General features: G+C 48.9%; 1 protein-coding gene across 3 annotated transcripts in view; it reads right to left on the reverse strand.

Moving 5' to 3' along the window:
- ccdc187 (coiled-coil domain containing 187) overlaps nt 1–12367 on the reverse strand; it is a 59516-nt gene that overhangs the window by 14013 nt on the left and 33136 nt on the right. For all 3 annotated transcript variants that reach the window (XM_072245129.1, XM_072245127.1, XM_072245128.1), the window contains exons 6-7: nt 6064–6169; nt 3553–3713 (exon numbers count right to left, since the gene is read on the reverse strand). In XM_072245129.1, coding sequence (XP_072101230.1) covers nt 3553–3713; nt 6064–6169 — 267 coding nt within the window. The remainder of the gene's footprint in view (nt 1–3552; nt 3714–6063; nt 6170–12367) is intronic.

Below are 12367 nucleotides of genomic sequence, written 5' to 3' on the forward strand. Positions count from 1 at the left end.
CTTCAACCGACATCTGACCTGCTGTTGTGGCCATTGTACTTATGAGGCCGGTCCAGTTGAGCTTCTAATCAATGGCGACCTACATGACGTTGAGAGAGAGGATATCGGTGGTAAAGCCAATGTCAAGGGTGGGTGATCAGATTCTGTGGGCAGAGTCAAGATGGTACTGGTGAATTACTTACCAGACTACTTACAAAACTTCAAAATAAACTTTTTCTGAATCACTCTCACTGCAATCTGCAGCCTGCAACTTCCCTTTAAGCAACTTATTTTTGAACTCTCTTAATGAACTAGCAATTTCACAATCTTATAAAGGATTTGGTGGACTTAAATCTCAGAAATGCAGTTACAGCACCTTTAAGTGAAGGCACATTGCCATGGGCGGAAGCGGGGGGAGGAGGGGAGGACTCTAAGCCGGGCTGAAATGCTGAGGAATGGAACTCCCTCTACCCAGAATCTTGGAAAACAAGTCTGAAGACGTAAAGGCATGATTGCTCCTTTGGAAGGAAATGAGCCATTGACGTGTTCTGTGTTTCACGGAAAGGTGGCTCACTCCAGACACTCTCACTTGTCGGTAAGACCTAAGGGCTTCTCAATACACTGGATGGATTTGGCAACTGATTCGGAGAAGGCAAAGGATGGGGTTCTGGGTTTCAAAATAAGCTCCTTATCATGCTCGGACCCAGCGTCTTGTTCCCCCGACCTGGAATATCTGATGATTAAGTGCCAACCATCCTACTTATCAAGACAGTTCTCTCCCGTGATCCTGACCGCAGGGTACATACTGTCAAAAGCAGACACTAAACAAACACTCGATGTCTGATTGCTGTGATTAGCGAACAAGAAACAGCCTACCCTGATGCCTTCCAAATCATTGTTGGGGACTTCAGACAGGCTTGTTTGAGGAAAACTCTGCCCAGTTATCATCAACATGTCACCTGCAGCACCAGGGATCCCAGCACACTTGACCAATGTTACACTATTATTAGGAACACCTACTGTTCCATGCCCAAACTGCATTTCAGGAAATCTGATCACTCAGCTGTCCTCCTCCTCCTACCTACATAGAGGCAGAGGCTAAAGAGCACGACTCCAGAGACGAGGGCAACAGGGAGGTGTCGCCTGAGGCAGAGGAATGGTTCTGGGGTTGCTTCAAGTCAATGGACTGGGTCGTGTTTAAGAACTCATCAGAAGATCTGAACGAATGCACGATCGTCAGAGACTTCATAAAAACAGTTGTAGGGAAGTGTGTCCCCACAAAGTCATTCAGAGTCCTCCCCAACCAGAAGCCTTGGATGAATCTTGAGATCTGCAATCTGCTGAGGGCCAGATCAGTGGCATTTAGGTCTGGTGACCAAATTAAATGCAAGAGTTTCAAGGTACAATTTCCAGAAAGCCATCTCATGTGCGATGTGGCAATTCTGGACCAAACTTGAGTCACTGAAGGATGCTCGACAGTTGTGGCAGGGCTCGAATGCTATCGCCTCCTACAAAGTGAAGCCAAACAACATAGGTGACAACAAGGCTTCGCTCCCAGATGAACTCAATGCTTCTATGCTTGCTTTCACCATCAAAACATGGAGGCACCTTTACGAACTCCATAGCCCCCGATGACCCTGTGATTTCAGTTTCTGAGGCCAACATGAGACCATCCTTCAGATGGGCATCCAGCCCAGACAGGGGACCTGGCCGAGTACTAAAGACCTGTGCTGGTCACCTGGCTGGAGTGTTCAGTGAGATCTTTAACCTCTCGCTTCGGCAGGTTTCAATTATACTGGTGCCTAACAAGAATGTGCTAACCTGCATCAGTGAATATCATCCAGTAGCACTTACATCCGCTATGATGAAGTGCTTTGAGAGGTTGGTGATGAAACATATCAACTCCTGCCTGAGAATCGACTTGGATCTGCTCCAATTTGCCAACCATCACAACAGGTCAACAGCAGATGCCATTTCATTGGATCCTCACTCAATCGTGGAACATTTGAACAGTGAAGATGAATACATCAGGATGCCTTTCACTGACCATAGCTCAGCAATCAATACTCTCATCCCCTCAAAACTAATCAATAAACTTCAAAGCCTAAGCCTCAATGCCTCCTTGTGTGACTGGATTCACGATTTCCTCACTTGTTGACATGAACCACTTCATTTGCCGAGGAGTCTGTCTCCACTTGGGTGGAAGTAGAGCTCTGAGCCCTTTGGTATCCACTGACATCCAATTCACCAGAGCTCCTTGATGACATAATTAGTCAAGTGCTGCCTAGATGAGAGTGACTTCTTGATGAAGTCAGTCTCTGCACACGCCTGGAATTCAGACCTTCGGTCCATGTTCAGACCAAGTCTTTGATAAGTTTGTCGGCGTATGGGGAAAGCCAAGGCATCTGGCAAAGCCCAAAATGAGCATCGGTGAACCAGCAGCATTGCCGACAACCGTTTCCCTTACCGTGCCATGGATTGAGAGGGGAGTGATTAGGTGATAACTCGCAGGGCAGGTCATTCCGCCTTTGATATGAGGTACACTGATTAACTTTCCCCAGTGTTAAGAAAATGCTGGTATTGTAATTATACTGGAAAAAATTGGCTACAGGCATGGAGTTGTAGAGTAGAAGACTTCCATATAGATGGGATATTGACTGATTCACGGGAACCAGTAGTACTCTCTTGTGGAGTTAACTGAATCATTTAAAGTCAGGTTTGTTTAGTGGTGTGGTGGAGAGCCCAGGAGGAAGCAAAGATTGATCACTTCATTGACAAGTGCTTCTATTTTTTGGTACTACTCAGCGATGGTGGGGCCCGGTAACGGAGGATGGGGAGTCCTTGGAACCTCCTCCTGCTGTTTGATTGATCACCAGAATCAAGAGGATTGTCAAGCTGGTCGGTGCACGTGGGTACACTTCATCCTATCTATCACATGCTGAATAGCCTATGTCCCTGAATAACTGCATTGCCACGTCACCCTGAGTTTTGCCTAGTGCTGCTCCCAGAAGTGCCCTGACTACCTACTGAACGGAGTCTGCTGCTCTGTTGGCCGATGCTAGCAGGGGTGGGGGAGGGTTACAGGGAACTCTCGGGAAACATTACACGACAATTAAAGACTATTTGGTTGACAGGGACTGAAAGTCGGAGGCCTGACACCTGCCATCTCTGAGAGTCCAAGAGCCAGGACTGAAAGACGGAGGCCCAGAGACAGCTGGTCCTGGGGTTAAAGGTGCGTGCGTGATTTACGTGCATATGTACATACTGAGGGGAAAGGGGCTTGCTCACTGTTGTGTTGTTGCTGCTGCTTGCGTTCTTCTGCTGAACACTGCGGACGTGCTACGTTGGCACTGGAACGTGTGCCGGCACTGGCAGGCTGCCCTCAGTACACCTTTAGATTGCGTTGGTTGTTCAGCAAAAGACGCATTTCGCTGTGCGTTGTTAGCTACGTGTGAAAGATAAAGAATGTGAACTTGAATCCGACAGTCTATGAGACAGAGCAATCTAGCCCCTCACCAATGATAATGAACAACACCCCCCCCCACCCAGAGCGCTCTAATCAATCCCACATACCAGCTGCATCATCCTCACTTCTTCCTCCTCCTGTAGGAGACGGGCCAGTGCCTCGTCCCTCTGCAGCTGCTCCTCATCAACGCCATACTCATCTCTGATATTCAGCTCTGCAACCTTCCGGTCCAGGGAGTGCCCCTCCTGTCCACGCCACAGTTTCTTCCCTGGTTAAGACGAGAAGCAAAAAATGAAGCAATGACCAGACGTGCGATTTGTGTCGGTGTGGTAGGGCAAAGGATTGTGGAGCACCAACAGAAATGGAATTTGACTGTTCCACTGTGGGGGTATCACAGGCAAGATCCCCCTGTGGACATTATGCAGGAGGGGGTGACTGGTGACGTGGTTGTGCAGTGCTGGGGTTTTCTGTCAGACCAGGAAGTAACAGAAATGGTTTTTGGGCTAGGTTGTGCCACTCAGGAAACTCCACTGCTCGCCTGCCAGCACGAATCACATCGTGTGTATGGCTTTGCGCAAACTCAGTTCCGAGAGTGGTAGCTGGCCAAAATCAGGTTCTGTACTTCCAACAGAGGGCCCCAAGGTCAGGGTCCCCAAAGCCCAGCCTGTAGGGCTCACTCCATAGTGGGGCGGTTTGAAGTGGACCTCTCTGAGAGTGTCCCAAGTCCAGCCTGGAGCCCGGACCCAAAGAATCTTTATCTCCCAAATCTCTCCCCAGCCACGTCCTTACTGACCCTCACACCCACCATTTCTCCGATCCAGCACCACGACACCAGCCTCACTCCATCCTGATTCATGACTTCCCACCCCCCCCCACCCACTTCACTACCATTTGAGATACAGATTCTGGACAACAAGACCTGACCGCGCCCCCCCCGCCCCCCCAAACACACACACCACCAGCGATCGCTTGCAGTCCACCGTCACTCTGTTCACATGATCTACGTGGTGCAGGGTTTGAAGGGGGGCAGCTTGTCAGAGGCCAGTTCGGAAACAGCAGGCACTCCGGGCCGTTTTGTGTCACAGACCCACAGGTAACCCCTCCCTACGACGGCCAATGAACCCACCAGTGAATGTCTGGCGTCCAATCGCTTTGAGTTCCCCTTGCCACGTCTGATGCCGGAGGTCTACCTCGTCACCTCCTGGCACAACGTCCTCCCCAGAGGGTGAAGTGTGAACACGGGGGTCTTTGGCCAAGTGACTTCAGCTGCCCTCCTTACATGGAATCCAGTCGAAGGTGCGTGTCCCTGCCCCTTCCGTTAAACCCAGCTGGAAGGAGAGAGCGCCAAAGCTCGCCCTTCCCATGAGAGATCAGGCTGTAGGTCTCAAAAAGTGTTTAAAGCTTGGAGGCAGATTAATAGGTAAAAACCCATTCTGCTGGTGAATAACTTCTCATTACCAAGATAAAGAGATGCTGAATTATTTCATTCGGGAATGAATCCTCGAGGTGGAAATTTGGAAACTGATTACCACTAACAACACTCTTGTATCTGTGCCTGCATATGCCCAACTCCCACCAGGAGGTGACCCAGTGGAACCTCTGGGGTGGCACAACCCAGCCGGAAACCACTCCTGTCACTCCCCAGTCTGATGGAAAACTACAGTCCGCACAAGTCACATAGCAGGTTGTGTAACAGTGTCAATCATCAGGGCACCTCTGTACGTTTCCTCTGCTTCCTTCCACATTCCAAAGAAGGGTTAAGTAAGTCGTGGGCATCGGATGCATGTCAATATGTGCAGCTGCACCACACCCCCAGCACGACATCAGACTGTGTTGGTCACTGACGCAAGCTATGCATTCCACCGTATGTTTCAACGCACGTGTCAGAAATAGAGTTAATCTTCCTTTCACCCCTCCTGCACCTGTTGCCCTCCGTGACTATTGATAAAGCTTTCACCAGGGAGGCAAAGGTGAAGAGGAAGGGATCTGAGGGTAGGTCTGCGGAAATGGCTCTCGGACAGTCAGCCCTGGTGCAATGGGATAAGAGGGTCTGCTCCGCGTAGTGACATTGATTGAGCTGATCCGGGACAAGTCAGCGTCTCACTGCCTTCCCAGCCGCAGGGGGCATTCGTGCCTCAGTGGGCCGTGTCCTGACCGGAATTCTGGGACCACCTGGGGGAGCCCCACACTGCCAGCGGCGCGGCTTGTAATGAAGGCTGAAAAATAATGCCTTGGGGTACTTGGGAAGCGATCTCCTCACCCAGGGGGCAGGGGGTCTCTGGGCCACAGAAGCTCAGCTGATGAGTGTACTCAAGGCAGCGATGGGGAGGAGAATTATTAGTGACATGGTGGCGTTCACGCAGGGAAAGGGAGCCAGGGTAAAGATCAGCCATGCTCTTACTAATTGCAGAGCAGGCTCAACATGTTCCTGTCTCTCTTGCTCTCACGTGAGTGAAGAGACCTTGCTAGATTACTGCTTGTAGGAGCTTGCTGTGCACAAACTGGCTCCCTCATTATCACAGAGTTAACAGCAAGAGTAATTCATTGACAGTGATGTCCTCTGAGGCTGGACTTGGTGTAAGGCGCTATCAAAATACAAGGATGTGGCCCTGGTTTACCCCTCTGTCGGTATGCCTCTTGTCTGGTTCCATACACTTCAGCCTCCAGTGTGAGTCTCCTCTGGTTCCTCAGCTCTTCCTCCTCCTGCAGCCTCCGGGCCACCTCCTAAAACACAAACACATGGAACAGATTAGTCACAGCTCTGCTCTGAGACACTTGGCCCAAAAAAAGTCCCTTTGAGTTCATAGATACAAGAATGAAAATGCCATGCATGTTGCATGGGGCAGTTATTACACGAAAGCAAAAAGTGACCGGTGCGTCGGGGCAGGCAGGGAGAGGGCGAAAAATTGACACGGATGCCCAGTTCAGCTTGATGTTCGGTAACAACGGGGACAGGGTCAGCTTGACAGGGAAGAACAGACAGGTCAACCACAAGGTATGGCTGGCGAGTGTCAGCACCTTCAGGGGAGGGGTCTGAACCCCAGTGAGAGTCAGCACCTTCAGGGGACGGGTCTGATCCCCAGTGAGAGTCAACACCTTCAGGGGAGGGGTCTGATCCCCAGTGAGAGTCAGCACCTTCAGGGGAGGGATCTGAACCCCAGTGAGTCAGCATCTTCAGGGGAGGGATCTGAACCCCAGTGAGTCAGCATCTTCAGGGGAGGGGTCTGAACCCCAGTGAGAGTCACACCTTTGACAACATTTTAAGCAGAGACATTCAAGAGGACAGTCCGATGCAGATGATAAGACGTGCGAGTCGGTGGGGAATTTTAGCAAACTTTGACGTGAAGTGAAACAGTGATCAGTTTGTTTACCAGGAAGCAGAGTTTCGTAGCAGCACTGTGTGTGTCCAAAGCAAAACCAAAACTAGGAGACTGGACCAGTGATAAATCACACAGATCTTAGTGAAAGAGGCTTTACAATAATGTGGGGACTGACTGCCTCCACTTCTGATCACCACCACCACATGAGTAACAGTAATTACTCACCAGGATTACTAACTGGCCATAAAAATACTGGGACCCTTGTCCTCGTGTGGCCCACGGGATCTGGGGTTAACAGGGGAAATTCAGAAATGAGATACTCTCCTCAGCCTTCCCTAGTGCTGTGAAATCCCTCCATCTTACTGTTCTCTGAGCTCTTTGCAGCCAGGTGCCGGGTAGAGGAGTGAAAAGATAAGTGGGCAGGTCAACTAAGCAGAAATCTAGCACTTGAAGTTTAATCAAGAAAAGGGAGAGGGTAGAAACTCAGTTAGAGAGTGGTGCAAAAAGACCCACAAGGCAGCGTGCAGAATGCAGCAACGTTAGAGCAAATGTCTACAGATGCTTGTAGGTGCAGGGCAGGTCGAGAGGCGGTTAAAGAAATGAATGGGATGTTATCATTTATTCGTTGAGGCATTGAATATGAACAGAAAGGTTATATAGGGACAGAAAAACCTGAGAAAGCAGTGGAGATGTGGATCAGTTTGTTTCACAGGAAACAGAGGAGTGGTCCAAAAGAAAACCAAAGCTCACAGAGACTAGAACAGCGACAGACAGCATGGATCTCTGAGACAGAGCTTACACTAAAGTGGAGGTTGACTGCCTCCGCGTCTGATCGGCAGTGACAATTACGCACTGACTTTACTAACTGTCCATCACAGACATAGACTCTCACCCTCCCTGTGTCCAGGGGTTCCTGGGAGAGGCAATTTATGAGGATGTTGTCAGGAATGGAAAACTGAATTGGTTTGGATTATTTCCTTTGGAACATACAAGCTGGGGGGGGGGGAGGGGGAGAGAAGAAGGACCCAAGATGCATGAAATGATTGGTGGGGGAGATTGAGGGGATGAAACAGATGAAGTGAATAGGAAGGATCCTTTGCCCTTATTGAAGAGGTGCAGAAAAATCAGGGGAGGCAGGAGGCTGTGAAAATAAACCACCAGCTTGGGTGCACGCAGTGTCTCCCCTTCAATTCTTTAACCCCTTCCCCAATAAAAAGATACATAATGATTACATTTACTGCCAAGTGAAGCAGCAAATGATTTTATACAATCTGAGAGCATTGAGGTGTTATCACAGGAAATTCCATAATTATACCGTTATGCAATTAAACACGTTATATTCAATCAGAATCAGGTTTAATAGCACCAGCATATGTCGTGAAATTTGCTAACTATGCAGCAGCAGTACAATGCAATACAGAATAACAAAGAAAAAGAAAACTGGGAACTACAGTAGTATATATATTAAATAGTTAAATAAGTAGCGCCAAAAAAAGGAAATTAAAAAAAAAAGTGAGGTAGTGTTCACGGGTTCGATGCCCTTTCAGAAATCAGATGGCAGAGGGGAAGAAGCTGTTCCTGAATCACTAAGCATGTGCTTTCAGGCTATTGTACCTCCCCCCTGATGGTAGCAATGAGAAGAGGGCATGATCTGGGTGGTGGAGGTCCTTAATAATGGATCCCACCTTTCTGAGGTATCACTCCTGGATTCTACAGAGGCTAGTGCCCATGATGAAGCTGACTAATTTGGTAACTCTCTGCAGCTTACTTTGATCCTGTGTAGTAGCCCCCCCTCCACCTCCCATACCAGACAGCGATGCAGGCAGTTAGGATGCCCTCCAAGGTACATACCAAATCTCCTCAAACTCCTAATGAAATATAGCTGCCGTCTTGCCTTCTTTATAGCTGAATCGATATGCTGGGTCCAGCCTGGGTCCTCAGATATATTCACACCCAGGAACTTGAAATGTCTTACTCCCTCCACTTCTGATCCCTCTGTGAGGACTGGTGTGAGTTCCCTACCCTCTCTGAAGTCCACAATCAGTTCTTTTGTCTTCCTGACGTTGAGTACAAGGTTGTTGCTGCGACACCACGCAACTAGCTGGTATACCTCGCCCCTGTACGCCTTCTCATCACCATCTGAGATTCTGCCAACAACGGCTGTATCATCAGCAAATTTATAGATGGCATTTGAGCTATGCCTAGCCACACAGTCATGGGTATAGAGAAAAAAGATCAGTGAAAGTAGATCAATAAAAGTTACTTTGTTTCTCCAAATTCCTGAGTGAGACAAGTAGTCTGAAATTATATTTGTGTTTGGCTTCATAACCACAAAAATTTCTGAGGAAGCAACATTTTTGAAAAAAAAATCTGCCGTTCGGTGTAATTATTGTTATTAATTCATTAATCAATGATAACCTCTGCTCAAAATTAGCGTGGCACATGAGAGAATTGTCGTGAATATTATCGCCAATTAGGTACAGGCTCTCAAAAGATGGTATGCTGGCCTTCATAACAAGGGGAATTGTGTATGGGAGCAAAGTGGTCCTTTTGCAGTTGTACAGGGCCCTGGTGAGACCACACTTGGAATATTGTGTACATTTTTGGTCTCCAAATCTAGTGTCTATAAAAGGGTTCGCCACCCCTGACCTAGAGTATGATCGGGGCTCTGGAACTCATTGCCTCAAAGGGTGGTGCAGCCTTCAGGAAATGTATGTGCGGGGTCCTGTAATTCCATTGCCTCAAGTAGCAAAAATGTCTTACTAGCTCTTCTTTCAGTTAGTCCTGACGAAGGGTCTCGGCCCGAAACATCGACTGTACCTCTTCCTAGAGATGCTGCCTGGCCTGCTGCGTTCACCAGCAACTTTGATGTGTGTTGCCTCAAGTTGGGTCTGGCAATCAGCATACTAGGATGGGCAGAATAGCCTCCTTCTGTATGATGAATGCCCTATGATTCTACAATTCATGTTACGCTCCCATCAACAGATAATCTGTCCTTTGGCTGTACTGGTTAAGATAGAAACACTGACCCAGGGAGTGTAGCCCAAGCTCTTCTTCCAGTTGTGCTAATAGTGAAAAAGACTAGATAGAGTGGACTTAGAGAGGACGTTTACTATAGTGGGCGAGTCTAGGACCAGATGGCACAACCTCAGAACACAAGCACACCCCTATAGAATAGAGGTGAAGTGGAATTTCTTTATTCAGAGGGTGAATCTGTGAAATTCATTGTTACAGACAGCTGTGTAGGACAAGCTACTGGGTATATTTAAAGTGGAGGTTAATACGTTCTTGCTAATTAGTAAGGGTTTCAAAGAAGGCAGGAGAACAGGTTTGAGAGTGATATTAAATCAGCCATGATCAGAGAGCAGACTCGATGAACCGAATGGCCTAATTGTACTTCCAGGTCTTATGATAACATCTTGCTTCTCCTCAAGAGGGCAGATGGAGCTGGGATTTAACGTCTCAATCAAAAGGCATTTTTTTTTATTGCAGAATTCTTGAATTTTGATGGCAGGATGCCCAGAATGTACTTGTGATTCTGGAGAGGACACAGAACTGAGCACGGCACTTAAACAGGTCTCCATTGAACCACGTTCAGCACTGGGTTCCTTCAAGGAAGCCCACGTGTACAACGCCGACCTGAGTGCAACCCGAGTTTTCTGTTCTTAATTCAGCGTCAGGAGAACCTCAAGTGTCCCGGGATTACAGGGCGCTGCAGTTCAATCTTCTCCCACACGGGGGAGCGCAACGCAGCAACGACACAATCCCGATTGCGAGTCCGACTCAGACCCCGACCCCCCGCTCCTCCAGCGGGGGTTTGTCACCCTTCCACCTGCTCTTCTGACTCGCAACCCATTCCTGCAGGAACGGCACATTTATCCCAGAGCTGGGGAAAGCTGCAATGTCTACCGGGGCAGGTGAGCACCCCCTGTAAACCACCGATTGCCCAGAAAGGCGGCGGAGGTGGGGGGGGGGGGTTTCTCGGCTCTCGGAGCCCGCCCAGAGGTGAGGGGGTCTCGGCCAGTCTGTCTGCTGCAGCCGGCGCGGTTCTCGCCGCGGTCGCGGGAATGCCGCCCCCTGCTGTGCATACACTCGCTCACTGCCGCAAACAGACCCGGGCGCTCCGAGCCAAGTCCACCGGTGGAAAAAAATATCCAAATAAATTAGAGTGATTTGCTAAAATAAAGAGTGAATAGAGGGAGCGTTTTTAAAACATGACTCAGTAACAACATTCAACAGGAAACTGAGTAAATAGTTGAAAAAGGGGGATAAGTTTACAGGGCGACGGGAAGAGAGAGGGATTAATTCAATGGCGCTTTCAGAAAGCAGGCTGATGGAGCACGGAGGTAGAGGGGACAGTCCGATTGGGGTGAAAATCATAAACATAATTTTGGGGAAAGTGAGATCATCTTTAAGGGGTTAAAAAAAGCTCCAGACATGTCACATCCCTGCTCTGCGGGATGCCATGTGTAATCTCTTCCACAATGAAATCCAAACAAAACAATGTGTCAGGGGAGAAGGTAAGAGACTTGCTGAGGGTTATGTTTAAGTAAGTGTGTGTGGGGACAGAGGCAGAGTGGGGTTAGGAAGAGAATTCCAGAGTTTAATAGCCAAATGTTGGTGGGATGGTCAAAAATCAGAGAGGGGCAGGAGGTCCAAATCAAACTGCCCAAACAGCCAAGAGTGCAAACACGAGGAATTCTGCAGATGCTGGAAATTCAAGCAACACACATCAAAGTTGCTGGTGAACACAGCAGGCCAGGCAGCATCTCTAGGAAGAGGTACAGTCGACGTTTTCGGCCGAGACCCTTCGTCAGGACTAACTGAAAGGAGAGCTAGTAAGAGATTTGAAAGTGGGAAGGGGGGGGGGGGTGGAGATCCGAAATGATAGGAGAAGGCAGGAGGAGGAGGGATGGAGCCAAGAGCTGGACAGGTGATTGGCAAAAGGGATATGAGAGGATCATGGGACAGGAGGCCCAGGGAGAAAGAAAAGGGGGAGAGGGGAAACCCAGAGGATGGGCAAGGGGTATAATGAGAGGGACAGAGAGAGAAAAAGGAGAGAGAGAAAGAATGTGTGTATAACTTCCGCTAATGTCCCACCTTCTCCTCGTCCCCATCCATTATTTATTTATATACTCACATTCTTTCTCTCTCTCTCCTTTTTCTCCCTCTGACTATACCCCTTACCCATCCTCTGGGTTTCCCCCCTCCCCCTTTTCCTTCTCCCTGGGCCTCCTGTCCCATGATCCTCTCATATTCCTTTGCCAATCACCTGTCCAGTTCTTGGCTCCATCCCTCCCCTTCCTGTCTTCTATCATTTTGGATCTCCCCTCCCCCTCCCAAATCTCTTACTAGCTCTTCCTTCAGTTAGTCCTGACGAAGGGTCTCAGCCTGAAACGTCGACTGTACCTCTTCCTAGAGATACTGCCTGGCCTGCTGCATTCACCAAATAGCCAAGAGTTTCAGATGTTGTAGGAGGAGGCAGTCATGGAGGGACTCGAATCCACCTCTTTGTTTGGAGCAAGTCCCCAGCACGTCAAAAGGCCGGAGCACAGTGACTCCTTGAGACTTGGGGTGAGGAGCACGAGAGGTGGGAACTTCA

This window comes from Mobula birostris, chromosome 27 (genome assembly GCF_030028105.1).
Source record: "Mobula birostris isolate sMobBir1 chromosome 27, sMobBir1.hap1, whole genome shotgun sequence".
Taxonomy (NCBI): domain Eukaryota; kingdom Metazoa; phylum Chordata; class Chondrichthyes; order Myliobatiformes; family Myliobatidae; genus Mobula; species Mobula birostris.